General features: G+C 43.9%; 1 protein-coding gene and 1 long non-coding RNA gene across 6 annotated transcripts in view; both read right to left on the reverse strand.

Annotated features, from left to right (window-relative positions):
• Positions 1–20,054, reverse strand: part of hdac4 (histone deacetylase 4) — a 79,879-nt gene that overhangs the window by 58,195 nt on the left and 1,630 nt on the right. For all 5 annotated transcript variants that reach the window (XM_011611939.2, XM_029829811.1, XM_011611936.2 and 2 more), the window contains exon 2: positions 13,676–13,944. In XM_011611939.2, the coding sequence (XP_011610241.1) occupies positions 13,676–13,697 (22 nt within the window). In that variant the 5' untranslated portion in view covers positions 13,698–13,944. The remainder of the gene's footprint in view (positions 1–13,675; positions 13,945–20,054) is intronic.
• On the reverse strand, positions 11,054–13,647 carry LOC105417548 (uncharacterized). The gene is made up of 2 exons (XR_965159.2): positions 11,492–13,647; positions 11,054–11,310 (listed from the first exon to the last, which is right to left on the reverse strand). It is a non-coding gene; the product is annotated as an uncharacterized lncRNA (long non-coding RNA).

Here is a 20,054-nt window from a genome sequence, read left to right on the forward strand (position 1 = left end):
CCCAACACTGACTGACTGTTCACAATCAAGAATTCTAGATGTGCACCTGTGCGTAAACCAGTGCCGATGAAACCATAATCGCTTCTCCATGCCCCGACTGCACACCCAGAACCCACGAGCGACGTTTCACAGCTGCACAAATACGGGTTATAGGCAGCAAGTGGGGAACAGTTTAAAAATGACCAGGTGACCCAGTCAGGAAGTGCACGGACAGAGAGGAATAGAGCTGCGGCAAGGACAGCGTGTCAGCAAAACCACTCCAGAATCCAAGCCTGGCTGTACTCTGAGAAAGAAATCCTGCACGAGTCAGTGTAGGTGTTAGCTGGCAATTTTAACTGATATAACAGTCTTTTGTGAGTTGGAGTGGAAAAGGAAGGAAGCAGAGGAGGAGAAAGTGAAACCGCTGAAGGAGAAAAGGACATGATGAGTGTGAACTACGAAACAAAGTCCCACCTTTGAAATGAGGAATATGAACCGGAGCATTTTTATACAATGAGCCAGTGCATTCCCAATAATTAGGAAGGAATTTCTCACATGTGGCTCACTCTGACGTCAATCTTGTACCTTCCCAGAGTTTGCTTTCTCTACTGCGCTGCTGTGAATGTTTAGCGTTAGGCTGCTTTTGGCAAAGCTCCCGGACTTGGGTGCTAGGAGAGGTTTACAGGGGAAAAAAGGGAGGTGAGGGTTCTTTTGCTTGTTTTAAAAGCAAGCGGGGATGAGCGTGGAAACCTCGGTTCAAGTATTTGGTTCTGTAATTCTGCACTAGGTGTGTGTACACGTGTAATTACCACCTCAGGAGAGCTCAGGGGTCTTACTGGTTTAGGATGGTGCATTAAAGTAAGACAAAACTCTGAAAGATCCCAACAGATGTGTCCTGAACTGGACTGGACAGCCGTGTGAGTGTTTGTCTGCCAAAATGTTTGGGATCATTTCAGCATTTACACGAGGCCGCTGTCATGCAAAGAAACATCCTCTCAGCAGTGAAAATCTCAGCTGAGCACGTTTGGTGTTAAAGGAATGTTGTTTTTACTGTCAACTACTTAGTAATTGGATAGAGGAGCTCAATTTATTTACACAGGGAGGGATATTTTTAAAACGAGAACCTCGGTAAGAACATGAAAAACAAAACTGAACACACCTGAACCTCCACCATTCCTGCCAACCACCGCACCGTTGAATTTATCTCAGTCTCAAAAATCACGGAAGTCTCAATTACACACCTCTCCTGACAAGAGGCACAGTTGGACTGTACTTACAGATTACATTTCTAATCAGACAATCAGTGCGCTCTGGGAAGGCCTGCCGGACAACCGAGAACAATCTCAATGAGTCATAAAGGTTATGTGACACATCTCGCTAAAACCTGGTGAATCAAAATGGGAAATCAAGCTGGTGTGAACAAAGAAAAGTCTTCATTTTAATGAAAGCAGTGCCTCGTGGAAATCATGTCCACGTGAGGCAAAAGCAGGTCCTCAAATCCCACCGATCACGTCACTCTGATGGCATTAGCCAGCACGGCATAAATAAGCCGACCTGGGCTCCTGATGCGATAGCGTACGTTGTCGTGTGCCGAGATCCGCGCGGCCGCTGAAACTGAGACAATAGCTGGGAGGTAATCGGTTTGGAGGCGAAGTGGTGTCTGCCTGTGATTTACACGAACATGGCATAAAACAGACCGGAGGATTATCTGCAATAATACTGACTCGCTCCGATTTCAGCCGGAGTTTACCGGGGGATTACCGAGCAATCTGATGCTGAGTGGATTACGCGTCGTTGTGATGATCATAATTATTATCTGTTGTCACGTGCTCGGCGCTGTGGTCCGCTTCTCTTGAGCTGCTCTGTTTGCATTAAAGTCGGATTTACTGGACCTGCACACCTGAAAAAAACATTTCTGTTCCCTCACCTGGAGATTACATTTAAAATGATACAGTCTATGTTAAAGCCAAGTTTATATCCTTTGTGATCATTCCATTATGATGAACAAGAGAAGAACCAACAAGGAGACGTTTTCTGGAACGTTCTTGTATCTGCCCTGTGTTTCTCTCCCTCATGTCTGTGGGAACGTGCCAACTGTGCAGATACTTGCTGGGTTTAGTTTATTTGTTTTTCTCCCTCTCTACGTGCCCGCTGCAGGTTTGCTCGGGCTCCTTCCTTGAGCCTTGTGTGTGGATTCATGGTTCCCATGCCATCTGATGTCAACAAGCTCCTTCAGCAACGCTAATCCACTCCCAAAACTCCCCGAGATCAGTCGGCCAGCGGGCTGAAGGACGGCCAAGTTTCACACAAGCGCGAGGTAAAATTCGAGATCACCTCGTGGAAAACTCCTCTAGCCCTAAACACAAGTATTACATGAACATTTGCCGCATATTTAGGCAGCTGGGCTAAGAGCTCTACCTGTATTTATCAGTTTTTCTGCCTTAGAAAGCAAAAAAATGGTGATAAAACTAAATCATAAAGGCTTATATGTTGATCACAAGGTTTTAGCTTCTCTTTCCCTTTGTTGCTGCTTTTTTTCTGCCCTCGCAACATTCAAGGGCGACCTCTTCCCTCCCCTCCATTAGCGAGCTCCTGTTTCCTTGAACAGCCGGGATGTTTGGGAAGGCGGCGGCGAGGGAGGCCGCGGCGTCGAGGCAAGGGTCTCTGACGGGGCTCAGCACTGCCATTACTTTCATGCGCAGCGATGGCTTAATTATAAAGATTTGGATTCTAATATGGAGCCTGTCAGAGGAAGTGCGGCACTTATAACCCGTAATTAGACATAAATCGTTTGACTGGAGCATATGTGGAGATATGGGGGAGGGGAACAAGATTTTCTTAAGCACATTTAGAGGTAGTGTAAATAAAACATGAAGACTATTTTACATCTTTCCAATCCGCTAACGACAAATGAATAAATGCTAAACGTGAACAGAGCAATGCCACACTGACAAATATATAATGGCAAATATATAATATATAAACGGTTTTGTCAGTGTAATGTTGAAAAAGCTTGTTCAAATTGCTTCCAGACTTTATATTCCCTGCACTGCTGGACTGAACTAAATCCTGAGAGAGTATAATCCAGAACCGCGACGCAAGTCAATTTGGAGCTAAAACGTATTCCCATATTTGCAGCAATTTTCAACGATTTCAACAATATTTGAGCACGGAGGGCAAAGTCATTTTAAAAATGAATTCGAATTTGTGGAAATAAAGATTCCCTCTATCAGGGGAATTAAAGCAGAGAGCGTGCCGCGTTCGGAAAGATTTTTTTCACGTAGCAGAGTTATGAAAGCCTGAGCTCCAGTTAAAGCCTCATTTCTTCAGATTTTAAGTAGCAGAGATGACAGTGAGATGACACACAATGAAATGCCAGGATGTGAGTCACACTAATGATGCAGTGACTGAATGAAGGCAGAATAAATCCCTGTGGAGGACTGTCACACTAATAACAGCATGACTAAGCGGGCTGCAGCCTTTGACTGCCTCGTTTTAAGGCATCAGTCATGACAGTTTTGCTTTTCACATAAAATGGAGGAATTAAAAATGACTGAATGCGTATGTCCTAAAAGAGGCGTGTGTCGTCAGACACTAACAAGCGCACGCTGGGGCACAAACACAGTCAATCATCCTCTGTGATTGGCTCGGCCCATACACCCGTTCCCCCACCGCTCATTACAATTAACCGAGTCACGCTTGTTTTGAGGCAGAATAAGAACGCCCGAGCAGAGCCAGCATGGCCTCCTTGTTTATTGTGGTGGCGCTGACAAAAGAGCACTTAGCAACAGGGACCTGTGTTTGACCCCTGTGGAGATAAAGGCTGCTGACAAAATGAGTAGACTCCATCTGCAGGATGGAAACATCGATTCAATTTTATGCGGTGTTTATTTTTACTTCCTGCTGAAAAGCAACTTTTTTTTAATCACATTAACGCATATATGGACTGGGTACATGCAGTTGAAACACATGTATCCCTTAATCACATATAATATTAATGTAGTCATTTTTTGCGAAGACTGTGATGAATATTCCATCCAGAGTCGAACAAACCAGCACTTTGCTTCGATCCTGAGCAGTTAGAGTTGCAAGTAAAATGACTACAGTCAGTTATTACTTCTGTGTATTTAAAAGATCAGAATATTGGAACATATATGCCAATTTCAGCTACTCTAAAGGCTGAAGTAATGAGTTCAAGGTGAATTGAAAAGCTCCGTGTAGTGAAAAATAAACCCGCTGACAAGAAGGTGCCACTAAGGTCAATAATCAAAGAAACGTCTGCAAACAACCTAAATGCAATCAATCCTTTGAAGTGACGTTGTTCCCATTAAAACACATTTATCTTACCAGTTCATGATAAAACACAGTTACTTGCATCAACAATAAACAACCGGATTTAAACTCGGATCACCACAGTGTATTAAAAGCACATTATGGACACTAAGGTCAGGATGTTTGGATCATTTACCCGCTGTAATCTCCTAGAGGACGGTCAACCTTATTACAGCTTTTTACTTCTCTGACTAATGTAGCTGGCGGTGATCCTCTCTGGATGTTAGAACGACACCGTAGCATCAACGCGCAGGGGGAGGAACACTGACTACCTCCCATGCAACATGGAATATCCACTTAAAGTTTGGAATATAACGGAAGCGTTGCGTTGGGAGCGCTGCAGCAGGTGTCACTTCTGTGTTTGTGCTCCAGCGTGTTGTGTTTACTTGTGGTTTGGCATGAGGCTGTATCTGCTGCAGACAAAAAAAAAGAAGGGGGGGGGGGAGGGTCAGGCCCCATTCGATCGGTGCTTGAAACAAAATGTCCTCTGTTCTTTAAATGAATGTGTGAATAACTTTGTGAGAGAGGAAAACACTGGGGGAAGGACAATGGGGGTCTATTAATAGTGTCTATAAATAGATTCGTTTCTCTGCCCGCTCACGCCAACACGTCGGTGCAGCTTTCAAAAATGACAGACAAGAAACCACGGTACCGTTAAAATGTAATTATGTCAAGTCCACTGTTATAATAATCAATTTAAGGACTTTCTGATCAAATGGGGAGGAATAAAATGTATGTAAAACATCCAAATCATTAAATCTAAAGAAAAACGCTCATCAGGTTTAATTACGGCCATGCCAAATGTTTACGCGAGACATTCAATGCGTGATATCTTTATTTCCAGATAGAATTCATAGGATTAATAGCATGGGAACATGTGTTAAACATGTATGGTTTGGGTTCTTTTATTATGCTTTACAGAGAAGGTAAAACGGTAAAAGTGATCGGGGCCTTAAAATGAAATAAACTGGTCTTTTTGAGGCATTATCTTAAAATAGACCACTAGAGTGACCTCCAGCTCCGAGTGTTGCTTTTGCACCCGCTGTGCCTTCGGTCCACACTTCCCTTTCACAGTGCATCTTTGTCGTGGCAAATAAACATTCCCACGAGGGGAGCAGCCTTTGCGTGTTACACGATGTGTCAGCATCTTCCATTGCCTTTCCATGAAACGGCCGCCGTGCGGCTTCCATTGCACGAATGCTCATTAGAGTGCAATCGGGCCACAATGACGGTGAGCCTGACACAAAAGACGGAATCAGAGTCGGGCTGACAGCGTTAGAACGTGAACGTAACCAAAAGTTCAGTGTTAGATAATCAATGCCGAGGCTGGAGAACAGAGCAGAAGCAGCTTTTCGGAGCGTCTGAAGTTATCGTCGACATGATGAGATTAAACACAAATTAAACACTTTTCGCCCGCTAAAACACTTGTACAGACTCGAGTTCATGAGATGAATGGATTGGGTTGCCTTTAAAGGTAAAGTTTACATGTAAAAGAGCACCTTCTCTAAACATACAGTGGGCTAAAAAAGATTACAGTTCTGAGATAAGACTCCATAAACATTTGTGCCTTAACTTTAGTGGTGGCATTCAGGGAAGCTACACAGCAGTATGCAGAACTTTCAAGCGTGCATTGCCAGCATGCTCCCAGCAGTCCATTTCTACAGTAAATCTGCAGTTCACGCTTGGCCTTTCATTCATCTAATAGGCTTCTGCTACTGAAAGCTGAAGTAATGAGTTTGCTATGTTATGCAAATGGCGGCGAAGTCTTTTAGATTACAAATGCGAGTGCACGACGAGCCTCGTCTGGTGCGGGATGACTGATGGCCAGAGCTGCTGGACTCTCTGATCTTGTGTGGAATGAAAGCAAGCAGTTGACTGAAAAGAAAGAAGGGCACCAAAACTTGCAGCAAAAGGACGTTTCTCATACCTCATCTCTGAAGCCCCTCGCTTGTTGTTTTTTGTTTTGTTTTGTTTTTTTCGGGGGGGCTTGTTTTTAGGTCTCTGAAATGGGCCAAACATTCAATTACAATTTACCGCCAGGATTACTTTGGGAAAATGTAAAAAATAGAACTCCACATTTCACAGATTCACACATTAAATGCTGCCAAGTACAACCGCGGGAGTCCACCATTGGCGGCTGAGCTGCACCGGTAGAACAGCAGGAGTTCAAACGCCTTGCTGAGCACAAGTCTCTGAGTGAGCAGTGTAATATGTTCATTTTAACGACCCCCGCTGAATCAGAGTCACAAACCTGGAAAACTTGCACAGCCATTCCCAGTGCTGTTATGGTGCTGTGGGACAAAACTCCATATAGGACAGAATTAACTTGGAATGATGCCGGATTCTCACTTTTTCTTGCGCACTTGTAGAGCTAAAATCTGGAAGTCGACATTCAGTATGACAGGAGGTTTAGCCAGGCCGCCATTTTTAATCACCATGTACACTTGATAATAGTATTAACAGTTCAATTCCCTCTAATTACGATGTTTTAGCAGCAGCTAGCTAAATTGCACAAGGACAAGTGAATGGCACAGAATTTCCTTGGTAGGTCTGGTGGATTAAACTAAGACATTATCAGAAACCTAAATAATTATTGACCAATAGAGTCAAAGGCAAAACGCTGGATTTTTTTTACTTTGAATACTGGAAGGTGTAGATGGCACACTTAAACTGGAACAGCAATAAAGAGGTTCTTATTAGCACGTTTGACAGCAATGGCTCGTGTTCTGCACGAAGCAATGCAGTTCCCTTTGTGGACGATATAATTAAAATCAATTACACTTCAATATAATGTGTTCTATAATTCAATGACTTTTTTTGCCATTTGAGAGGACGATGAAAGAATAAAGGCAGAACGTGTTGCCTGCTTCTGCACGTGCCAGAAAAAGATTTATGTGTGCAGGAGTTAATAAAGGAGGAAGTCATTTGTTGATCCCGTGGATGTTTGTCAGGCGTCGGCAGATTGATTCCTGCTCTCGCAAATTAATCTCCAGTTGTCGCAGTTCAAAGCGAGGCCAGGCTCCGCATTTGTGCACTTCCTGTTAGCGCAGCTAAACTCCAACAGAGGAATTCACTTCATTAGTTTCCGCTGTTTCTTATTGTCTCGCGGGAATTCAATTAAAGTCTCAACCTTTGATGATGCGACACTTATTTACAGGCTCGAGAGATAAAATCACAGCCTGCAGAGATACAAATGAGTCGTGACTGTAAACCCAAAGGACCGACATGGAACGCGCGTGCACATTTTCATGCGTTTCATTTGCAGACTTTGTGGACCGATTGCTCAACCAGGATGCAAACGCAGCTTTACAGGTAAGATGGCAGCAGAATAAAGAGGATTCTTTCTCTGCAGCTCATGTGAGAGGAAGAGGAAGTGATAAACCTCGAGCTTTTGGGAATGCCGTGATAATGTTCCTGGGAATGTCGGTGGAGAAGGGAGCTACATCCTCGCACAGGTCCTGAGGGTTTCCTGATTTTAAAGCCACTCTTTAAAGCCCTTTAAACCACCGCAGGACCACAGTGGGTACATCCAAGCCTGAGATACTTTATGCACTTTTCGTTGACGACAACACTGGCAGCGGAGACGAGCTTATCCTAAGATTAGTGCCTGGAAAAGTTCACTCTGTCCTGGGAGACCCAACGCTGAACCGAGCCCCGACTAGCGGGGATTGTGTAACTGCTGGGAACTTTTGATTTTGTTTTGTTCATAAAAGCAGGAGGATTATGTACATCCTCAGAGACCCACCTGACCTACCCGCCTTCTCTCTTGTCCCCTGTTGAACCTGCCCAGCAGATTGCACCCCCACAGCCAGATGGAAAACACAGCAGAGCAGAGATTGCCTGTCCTACTACAGAAGAGCTCAGAGACAATGAGCCGGTCGATGTGACCACTTCCATTTATCTTCATCTCCGAGCTTTGCAGCAGATGTGGATACTTATGGGTTAATCTTGAAGGTCTTACATGTTCTTAATCTCCATATCTGTTACCGACCGGACATCTGGGTTATTGTGAGTGTTACGTAGTGGTGTCCTTACGTAATATCAGTGTTCAAACGAAAGAGTTGTTTATACCCTAAATATAAATATGTCAGGTTGATAAAATTTTAATATATGCCTTCATTTGGTGGTGGCTTCGGGCTCTAAAAGAAGGCCCACAGAAGTTTAGAACTTCACTGTGTCCTCATTCCAAAGCCAACTAATCAGACATTAACCAATTAATTAATGAAGAGAGAGAACATTGTGAATTCCTGGTTCATAGGATAACGAGGGCCCCAAAACGTGAGCACAAAAGCTAATTCAAAGCTGAAGTTCCTGTTCAGCAGAAGCAAAGATTTGACTGCTTAATAAATTTGTCCAAGGGGGCTCCTTTCATCCAGCACTTTTATTAAACGGAATAGTCTGGAAAATGATGGAGAGGAAGACAGTAATCTAATTTCCGCACAGCGGCTCCCATTGTCCTCCAGTTTAGGCGGCTTCAGCTGCATTTCCCATCCATCTTTCCACTGGACTGAAGCTCTGCACAGTCGGACAGAACAATCACACCTCTGCAGGGCTCGAACGGATCGGGACAACTGAGCTAGCCGTGGCGACGAAACAAGTTCTCTGAAACTTCTTGGAGGAAAGAAAAAAAATCCGCCATCATTTGCGTCTTTCTTTTAGACTTTACGTCACCTTCGCACAACTTTCCAAATGATCAAACTCAACCACATCAGCCTTTTCCATGTGACAATGGCCTCTAAACGAGGAATCATCCACGTGGGCCAGCAGGGGTTAAGCTCCCTTTTTGAAGATTAGGCTTTGCTTTCCAGTGGCCTGGCCCAGACACTGGGCGCTCTCTTCTAATCCACCACTGCAGGCTTTTGATAGCTCCCACTGTGAGTCCTTTTTACTCTTTCTGATTAAAATTACTGTAAGTGATTCTAGGAAAAGGGCAAAGTGGGAGAATTAAAAAAAATCCCTCGTATTTCTCAGGCAGAAATTATATCAGTTTACCCAATACACATTTCTACTTAAAGCAAGCAAGACAACCATATATGGTACATGACGACTCGTAAATAGAGTATTTAGGCTTTAAATGGGTCAGTTTCCAAGAATTTGAGTTTTAAAAAAGGAATTAAACATAAATTATAGCTATGCTGTCTTTTAAGGGTAACAGCCCAGATGATCTATTCTCATCTATGCTTGTCTAACGTCATTAGAGATTCAGCTTAGCATGTTATATATTCTGAGAAACCACAAATAAACACCTGAAACAGCCTATTCAGCGGAATTCATCCTTTCAGTGGTCGGTTGTTTTGCTCAATCGTCTTCATTTAGAGTCCATCGCAGTCATATTCTCCTACAATTGACTGGATTTCCAAGACATGGGAATAAATACACATGGTTACATTCATCCCAAAATCCTGACATGAATAATTCACAGCCATCTGCCGTGGATCGGAGGTCTGTAACAGACTCAGAAAACTGAAGACGTAAAACTCTAGTGTCTGTGTAGATTCTCAATCATCCAGGTCATTGTATCCAAGGTAGTTTTCTCTGTCAACTGGACTGGGTTTCTTCTCGAAGACGTTTCGCCTTCTATCCAGAAGGCTTCTTCTTCCACTAGGCTTCAAACTCTAGTGTTTACTTTAAAAACCTTCCCATCGCTGCCCTGCCCTTTCCTCAGCACCGCAGTGCCGAATTAGAGGACAGATGGACGAATCCGACTCCCCACACACCAAATTGTTGACGAGAATTCCATTTATTCTTCCTCTCATTGAGGGTGGGTGAAAGCAGCTGTGGCTCGAACGGTCAGGCCTTCATCCCTGTAACAGGGGAAGTGAAATGAGGCTTCCTACGTGTCCGAGGATCCCAGAGCAGTCCTTATGCCTTGGATGAACAGGTGCTCCTGTGCAGGAGTCACCGGCACCAGAGTTACTGCTGCAGACTCCAAATGCAGCTACTGGCTACTTACAAATCCAACCAAAAGTGAAGCCAAACAGCTCAGACCAGACAATTCCCAGGACAGTCTTACTCTGATTAGCCTTTCAGAACTCTCCTCATCCATACCAACAGCCTGTCTCTTAGACCCCATCCCAACTACACTGCTAAGGGAGAGCTATCCTTTTATTAGGACATTTATGTTAGATACAGTATAATCATTTTGGTTTTTTAAGGTGGGTCTGACAGCTAACTACAGGCCAATCTTTAAGCTTCCTTTTTTGTTTTAAATCCTAGCAAAAGTATTTGCCAGCCAATTATGTGTCGTTTTTTTGAGGATTTAGAGCTCATCTTAGTATGGAACCAGCACTAAAGTCACTAAAGACTGTCTTACAGCATCAGATAAAGGGCTGACCTCTTTTTTTGACTGCTGCTTTTGACACAGTTGACCATCACATTCTGTTCCATTCATTCTGAATGGAAAGATTACTTGGCATTAAAGGGTCTGCCCTTAAACTGGTTTAGACCTGTCAGATGTTAATAGTGAATCATCTGCTCTTACTAAAGTCTATCATGGAGTTCCACAAGGTTCAGTGCTCAGTCCAATTCTGTTCATTTTATACACACTCCCTCTTTGTAATATAATCAGATAAATGTCAATAATCAATAAACGCCTGTTGTTATGCTGACAACATACAATTAGGATTATATCATCAATGGATCACTGGACCAGGACCAGAAACTTGCTTCAGTTGAACTTAGACAAAACTGTTATCATGATGTAGTCTTTCTGGGTGGCATAAACATGACCCCAGTACCAACGTAGAAGAAGAACTTCGGTGTTTTATTCCATCAGGATCTGTCTCTGAACACCCACATTAAGCGCAATTCAGGGTCCACCTTTTAGCAATTGCGCAACATTGCTAAAGTCAACAGTAAAATGTCCCAAAGTGATGCAGAAAGATTAGGCCATGCACTTATTTCTTCCAGGCTGGATTACAGTAATTCACCTCTTGGGCTGTGCGAGTAAGTCATTAGCGACTCTACAGCTGGTCCAGAATGCTGCTGCTCGGACGCTGACTAGAACCAAGAAAAGAGATCACATTAGTCCAGTATTGGCTTCTCTACATTGGCTCCCTGTAAAATCTTCCGCCTCAAATAAAGTACAAGGCTGTTCATGGTCTTGTACCCTCTTATTTTAACAAAATTAGAAGTCCTTATCTTCCGACCTGAGTGCTGCGCTCTCAAAATGCAGGCTTACTTGTAATTCCCAGGCTTTCCAAAAGTAGTATAGGGGCAGAGTCTTCACTTATCAGGCGCCTGTTCTTTAGAAAGAGCTCCCAGTCTGGATCCAGGAAGCAGACGTATTGTCAGTGTTAAAAGCTTCCTTTTTGATAAGGTTTATAATTAAGGTGAGCAGGAAAATGCTTTCAGTTCCACTGCTATAGGCCTAGTGCACCCTCCACCCTTAAATTATCTATATATTCATGTCACGTACATGTGCATTTTACTGCCCGGGCCCATTTTGTTTTCCCCCTAGTCTTGCTGACTTTGGAAATGCTCCATCACATTCTGAGGTTTTCAGCGGCCCAGAGCTCCATATGAGGACATCTGAAGATCCACCTGGGCTCATGGACTTCTTTTCTGTTAGCAGTTATAAATTCATCCATGGACAGATTCTACACCAACTCCTATATCTCTAATTATACTGAATATAGATCTATTGCCAATGTTGATGCTCTCTGAGTATGTGGAATCTATTGCATGTCTGTCCATCCCAGGGACAGCGATCCGTCATCTGTGGATCTCCTTCAGGCTTCTTCATTTCCCCTTAAAACTTTTTCCTGACCCGGTTTTAAGGTCTAAATATGATCTGATGCCTCTACTTTTAATTCCCCAATAAAATTGATGTTATTCTCTTTGGCTAGGCTGTTTCCTGCGTGTGCCGTCAGACCTTTTTGGCACATTTTACTGTTGACATTCAGCTTTTTTAATGACAAATTTATTATTTTCATTACTGTTACTACCATTAGCTGTAGCAGTAGAAGAATCCACCAAAGGTTTAAAAGCTAAAGAAAGCAGACGTCCCTCTCTGTGTTTATATTCCAGGCAGAGCAGTCCCTCTCCATGACGATTTATTGACGCAAGATCCCCCCCGAGCCAGGACCTGCAACGATTAATGCCCCGGGGAGGCAAAGTGTTGGGGTAGGGGGGGGGGTCTTACTGGGAAAAGAGTCCATCTGTGTGTGTTCTAGTTTCTCCTCCAAAGCTGTAAAACCTGCTCCAAAATGCCAAATAGCATGTCAACATGCCAGCCTGTGCCACCCAAGTTTAAGTCAGACAAAGGCCCCTTCAGAGCTGCGCTGTGTTGCTATGAGAATGGGAAAATGATGATGTGTCATTAATGGAAAAGAGCTGAGTGATTCTGCAGGAGAGCAGACGACAAGCGGAACATTAACTGCTACCTGAGGGTGGAGCTGAGGAGTGAACAGTTCTTCCCTAATGTGGACAAAAATCTTCCATCTGAAGGATATTAAATGGCATTCCACAGGTTTATGATTCCAAGTTCACTTTTGAAAGCCCCCAAAAAGTCATTCAAGTTTCCAACTGGTTAAAAATGGTTCTAAATCAGCACCAGTGGCCCTGTAGGAGGTGCTGAGATGTTGGTTTCTATGAAAAAAAGAATACAGTATTTATCATGACCGCTCCCCTTGTCACTGATAATAAAATATGTCTAAACGCCTAAGCCACAACCTCAGACCAACATTTGATGTTACACATCTGTAGGGAATCTCGGGAAACGATCCCAGAAGTGGAATTACATTAATTTCTGTTGTTGTCCATCCAAACCAGATTTTGAAATATTTTATTTCTAACAAAGGGAAACTCAGACAGCAACTTTAACCATAATAAAAAGGCAAATACTTGAAAAGTTGTATATTCTCCTTTGGGAAATGTTGGACTGTTCAGAACCAAGCTAGACAACATTGTGAAGATTAGAGGAGGGTTCCGTGTGTAAGGCTCTGCCATGCCACAAGCATTCAGATGCATCGGTACATCCATCAATATTGCACAGGTCAGAGGTCAATCCACAGCCTGACTCACGCAAGAATATGAAATTTCATGCAAAACTCCAAAAATATAAACAACAAATGGGGAAAGTTTCGCTCAGATGAATCAAAGGCAGTGACAGAGAGCAGGTGGAGGATGACTTAAAAACCTTTCACATTCGATCTCAATGAGGTCAGAGCGAAAGGTGAAAACGTCAAAGGTTTGGATTTATAAACCACAACAGCACAATCTGTTTTTCCCACTTAAGAACGTTCCAATAGTTCTCAGGGGGAAAATCCTGCCCCAGTCAACCAATATTCATAATGTGATCACAACATGGCGATTTTTTGATCAATCGACGCCACGATGGCAACAAACAGGGTTCATATCTCACCTGAGAGACTGTGAGAGCTCATCTCTGTGGCTTCTGTTGGAGGGCAGTCTTGTTAGAGGTGAGCAGCGTCAGTGCACCTCGGCGGCTGCTCGCTGACCACCATGTGCTCTGCAGCCACGCCGATGCTGCCAGGTGGAGGCGCCGGGCCAAACGCTGCACAGAGAGGAGTTGTTCCTTAAGCCTTCATCGCGCTGCGCCACAGGTGGAGGCCTCAGAGCTGTGGCTGGGGTTAGCTTAGGCTGGGGTTCACTCCACCAAACAGGCAGGCTCTGAGGGACGAATGCAGATTTTAAAATAAATAAATAAATAAGTGGTGTTTACATACGAGTGCTGAATTTCCAGAGAGGCGCTCATAAACTGGACATGTTTTTCCACAGATCTGCAGATGTTTGAAGGTGAACGAAGTGTCCCACAAAGGCCAGTATTTGCAGACACATGCACGCATGAATCTCAGTCAAAGCCGGCCAGGTAGGAGGAAATGAAAGAACAAGGTCCAATCAGGGCTGTTGCTGCTGAGGAAATGTGACATTTGTGGGAACGTGCACATCAGAAGCAGCACAGGTTTGACAGGGTTCATCTTCCCCTTAACCTCAGTCTCATATTCACATTATATCTGAGCCCCTGGTGCCTTCTGCATAATTGCACACACAATTGTGCGAGTTCAATTGTTCAAGGGCATCTGTGCGACAACTCTATCATTCATGATTTGCTCTTTATTGTGCAGAATTATTTATCAGTCGTGACCCAACATGCATTAGAAAGGAGAACAGTTCCTAAAGTAGCTGCGGCTACAAGAGGAACTAACTGGTAAGAGTGACATAAAAACCTAGAGGTTATTTGCTTTGCACAAAAGTAACGATGGAAAAAAATCAGGATGCACAAGCTCTATGTATATATGTGTTTCCCCATATGTGTGTCACTGCTGTCAAAGCCGATGTATAAACGCCATCTTGTCCCACCAAACAATATCCACGCCAACGAAAGCTGCAGTTGAGGCCCTTGAAGAACGCCAAGTTGCAGATCTTCAGTTAGCAGAAACGTTAAATCTCCAAACGCCACTAAAGCACCATGTGACAGTGCAGACCGCATGTCGCGGATCAGGTGTCTCAAAGCGGATGATTCGCTGACGCGAGAGGCGTCGCCGTGTCGAGCAGAGGGCACCTGTGATCCCCTCAGGGTCTGACGTGCATTTCTGCTGAAGCAAATGTGTCTCAAAAGAATCCCAACTGTGCTTTTACAGCTTGCCGGTCGGCCGGTCCTCCCACTTTCTCTCCATGCCACACTCGGGGAAAAAAAAGCTCAGGAAAACCATGTCTGCTCCTTTTCTGACACCGCAAAGCTATAATTTGCAGCCCAGGTCAGCCGTCAGATGTGCTTGTGTGGTTTTTAATATTTATTCCATATGATTCCACTTATTCCTCCGTTTATAGCGCTCTTCGGGGATCACACTAAAAAACAAACCCTTGTGTGACGGCGCAGTTCCATTTTTAATGCGCTTCATAACGTCCCACCTGCGTCACTTGAAGCGTCTCATTTCTCGACACCTGAGACCGGGTGAGATTGGTTGTTCCCGTGCAGCCGAGTTCGGAGCTGGAAACGCTCCGTGGCGTATGGCGGGAGAACGGCTCTCAGGACCCCTTAATGGACTTCACTTCCGCAGCACTCCGAGAACTGCCGGGAGTAATTACGATGGCATAAAAATAACATGCAGTTGGGTAGTGAGCAGTAAACAACAATTTAGAGATCCCTTGCTTAGCTCAATAAATGAATCACTGAAAATGCACTTGTGCCGTAGGACGGCTCCGGCCTCTCAGCTCTAATTGACTATGAATTATTCAGCTGGTGAGTGAAATTAGCGGGAATAGCTGCATGTTGTTGATTGACATGTTGCTGGTTTTTCCTTTTTTGTTTTCAAAAACCTACAGACCCTTTTTTTTGGAGATGGAGGTGTGATTGTTGAGCGCGCATGCAGATGAGGACGTGCGCCAGTGTGAAGAGGCAGATGTGGGTGGGAGGTGGGGAATACGCCAGAGGAGCTGTGCACACTGCATCCACGACTGAAGATCCAACCTCACGTGCACAGGGACAAAGGATCTTTGTCAGCGTGGCGCTACTGGGTGCCAAAAATGAAGAGACCAAAGAGTGTGGTACTTCCCGACTCGTCCCGGTTCAGCCAAGGACACACGAGGTGTGAAAGGACGAGTGGGTGAGCGGAGGGTTGAAGAGCATTGGGCAGCAACAGCCAGGCGTGAAAGACCTGCAGTAACACAATACACCCTGCTGCTTGTTCCTGTCTGCAAGTGAACAAGGCCGACTGTAACCGCAGGACCTCACATCAATCAACCGCTGGCGGTACGACAGCAAGTGGGGCTCGTTTGTCTTGATACGGAGCCGGCGGCACAGCTTCAGTCGGCGTAGCGCAGCGTCACACAACAACCTCTCCCTCTGGCCCCGTTCTGACCTCTGGCGAGAAGACGAACGGCATGTGATGAGATAAAACCCACGCTGATAATCCTCGACAGCCTAATGCTCCGCGCTAACTGAAGGCTACAGAGGCGCTGCAGAAGAAATTGTTTGTGGAAAGCAACACGCTACAAGCCTGTTGCCTTTCTTTAAACCAAAGCTGAGCCCGCATAAGCAGTTGATTAAAATTCAACTTATTACGCTTAAATGAAAACTTTTAGGCTTGCTTTAAAAAAAACGTTATATTGTGTTTTAGCCCATTTCCCTAGTTTATAACCATTGCCCTGGTGACAAAACTCAAAATAAGTATTCTGTGTCTATATTAGTGATTTTCTTTGTTTTCTTGAGTCCATATTTTTCCACTCTGTCAACGTCAACAGATAATCGGCAGCCCTTCGTCATTACCCGGGTAACAAAAGGCCAACTATTTTGTTTCAAATAAAAGCAGGAAGTTGCATCTTTCCACTGGTAGGTTCCAAGTTCACTGAATGATTTACACACATTTTTTCACTTTTACTCTGGCTGCACGATTCTTTAATGCAGACGGGAAAAAAATAACAACTTGATTATCTTCGTCAAAGATCGGATGATCAGCCGCAACAGTGTTATTTCATCGCTCAGGACTCCGCTTCACACGCGAAACATGCTCTGCAGAATAAGACATTTTTGGCCTTTTTGCAGCCGCACCCATTGTGCAGCTCTCGCTCCATCATTACTCAATCTCAGTTCAGTAAAAGCAGCAGCGATCTGGTTGGATTACACAGAAGACAAGAAAAGTAGCATGATGACTTTGAGACTGTCAGGACAGAACAGACTGTAAAAGGGTGAGCAACTTTAAAGTTCAGTTTGAAAAAAAGACCTAAAAAAAACCACCTAGTTGTTGTGGGGGTGTTGTGGCCCAAAACACTAAAATTCATTTATATCACTTGAAATGCTAATTACCATCAGTATCAAGCAAACAGAAGGAGACATACGGGAAATAGTTTGCAGCAACAGATCCATGTTGGAGTCTGGAATGACACTTTACATGCATGACGAGCAGCACTTCACACACAAACACATGACTGCCTTTAAGCTTCCTTATTGAAGGGTTCAGGTGTGTTTGTCATCTCCAAGGGCAGCACCTAAATCTCCCTTTGCTGATATTTCTTCTTCTCAGAATCAGCACATAAGCGTAGCATCAGTGAGAAAAAGGCAATATCAAAGGTTATCGCAGTAACTGTCAGAGTCCATTAGATCATATTTGGAGGCACACAGATATGTAAATTCTACTAATATGATTTGAATAGATCAATTGAAATTCATTTTACGATGAGTTTTTAATTGCAAAAGAAAATGCTGGCGGGTGGTGGTAATTTAACATGATATTGGTAATACGGGGTAGGGCGCAGGGGCAGTTTGCACTGTCCTGCTGGTTAAGCGTGACTGTGCGCCACAGGGTCGTGCCACCGAGTTCATTTCTAAACATTACAGTGCCATTAATAGACTCAATTAGTGCCCATTAGCATGACATCCACAACATGTCCACAAACAAGGATGTCTTTCCCAACTGCCAAGCTCTCCAACACTTGGGGAAGTTTGGGGACGTGTTTGAAGGTTGGACACGGTCCCAGCAAAGAACAAAGGGGGCAGAAACAGGTTTATTATTGGACGCCTGGGGCACAAGGGCTTATAAGAGCTGAATCTGGAAGAACGATTCGCAGCCATGAACTCATTGGGCGACCATAAGGATCGACACAGGGACTTAAATCACATCAGTTGAGGCTGAGAGCTTCTGTATAGCTGCCCATTAAGGGCTCTGCATCCTCTTTTACAGCTTTGAATCTTCCTCTTGTCCGCTTGGACTGCTTTTCTGGCCCCTTGGCCAATGTCCAAGTTGCTTGCTTTTATTAAGTTGCACAACAATAAGGCTAATGAAGAAAGGTGAAAAAGAATGATCTATTTTTACTGAGCCTGGCCTTCGCTCGAGTTGAAAATAAAACTTACTCCACAGGTCGTTTCTAACGACCAAGGCTGAAAATTTTGTTGGGAGGAATCAATAATTGTTATGTCACAGTGGAGGAAGGGACCGAAAAGCTCGAGATTGATAAAAGGGACTCGTCTGTGCTCACACATGTTCTTATTTATTTGTATCCCGGCAACCCCGTGACATAGTGAAAGACCTCATTAGTATCAGTTGGCATCACAAGATGTCCACAAACAAACTTTCCCAGCGCCAGTTTGTGCTAAGTGATGATGAGAAGCTGGAAATCCTTGCTATGCGATGACAATAAAAGTGAACTGAACAAACACATTAATTAGATTAAAGAGGAGAAAAAGGGGGAGGTTGACTGTAACAGGCGGACAGAGTCACACTTCAAGTCGGAAAGGAAAAAATAAGACTTTTTTGTATCCTATATTTGCGTATGATGGATAAATGAGGCCAGTAACTAAGAGAATTTTAGTCTGTCTGTGTTTACCCAGAGAGGACGCACATGATCTGTAGCAGTTTTTAATTCCGTATGTGATTTAGTCCTAAACTGTGGTATGAAAGACGACCCCAGTGGCTAGTGTGTCACATACAGCCCGTTCTTCTGTTCCAAAACGTCTCTGTGTCTGAAAAAAGGAAAAGTTGCCAGAATTGTCTTTGAGACGCACTGATTTTGATCATAACTGGCAGATTTCTGCTGCAGACTGGCCAGATTTTTAATCCTGCTGAAGGACGCCAGGCCTTCCCTGAAAGAGATGTTGCTCCATGGCAACGTGTTGCTCTAAAACCAGAAACATACACTGGGCAACGGACAGAGTTATTCTCCAGGACCTGCAAAGAAAACCTTCTATAATATTTAACATCTTCCAGAGTCTTTTGTTACCAACTTTTCTTGCTCGTGGTTTACAAAAATAATGTCCTTCTGGCTGGATTGATTTCTAGAGAGGACACAGAAGTGAAACTGTGACAGAGCCCAACTGTAGGTTTTGCAGGCAGAATCCTCATTAGCTGGTTATTAATACAACTCATTGCGATAAATCTGCACAAACAACCTATAAATAAAGATTTGCTCCTCCAGCGACCTCACAAATCACTGTCAGCTGAGAGCCCGAACACAGCCTCTCTGCGTTGACTTGCTGAGATCCGATATTTTCCCACGACTCGGTAAACAGCACAAATGACATGTTGTGCCACTCTTTAAGACTTTAGGTTAGCGAGATACATGTCTGTTTGTGTACAATGAGACCAAAGAGTGAAAGATCAAATTCAAACAAAGGCATCAGGGTTTTTTACCCCTCTCCAAAGCTACTGCCAAAAGTCTTGGAGATTTGGGGAAAGTGCAGTAAAGTTGTCATCCAGACTCTCTCTGTCCCACCGCTAGTTTCTTCAGCTTCCCTTTGCACCAAAGTGACAGAAAATCCTCTTCACAATGAAGTCATCACTGAAACCTTTTTATATACTGAATATCTCATAGCTTACTTTATTAGTCTTACACTTTTTTAATGTTAGAACTGTCCATTTGTGGCTGGAACCCTGATTTTTCCCATCTGCAGGACTAATAAAGGACAGTATTATTGTCACCCTGGAGTTTTGAGCCCGGCAGCAGCCTGTTCCAGTGATAGCATAAAACACTCTTCTAGTAGCTACCTTAAAGGAGTCTCAGCAGAGAAAAGACCCCCCCCCAAGCGACGAATTTAGCTTCCTGCTTTGACTGAGCGGTGAAGAAGTTAAAGTGAAATTAACTTGCGTCACATGATTGAGCAATGGATTCGCCAGAGACTGTTGCACAAGAGTTCTAAAGAGCCGCTTAAAACCCATTTGCGCACATATCTTATAAGCAATACATCATTTGTGATTAACTGAAATCCCAAGAATTTCCAATTGCTGCCTCTATGCCGAAGAGGGAATTCAAAAAATACAAAAAAAAAACATTTCACTTAAAAGATA

Source organism: Takifugu rubripes, chromosome 1 (genome assembly GCF_901000725.2).
Source record: "Takifugu rubripes chromosome 1, fTakRub1.2, whole genome shotgun sequence".
In the NCBI taxonomy this organism is placed as follows: domain Eukaryota; kingdom Metazoa; phylum Chordata; class Actinopteri; order Tetraodontiformes; family Tetraodontidae; genus Takifugu; species Takifugu rubripes.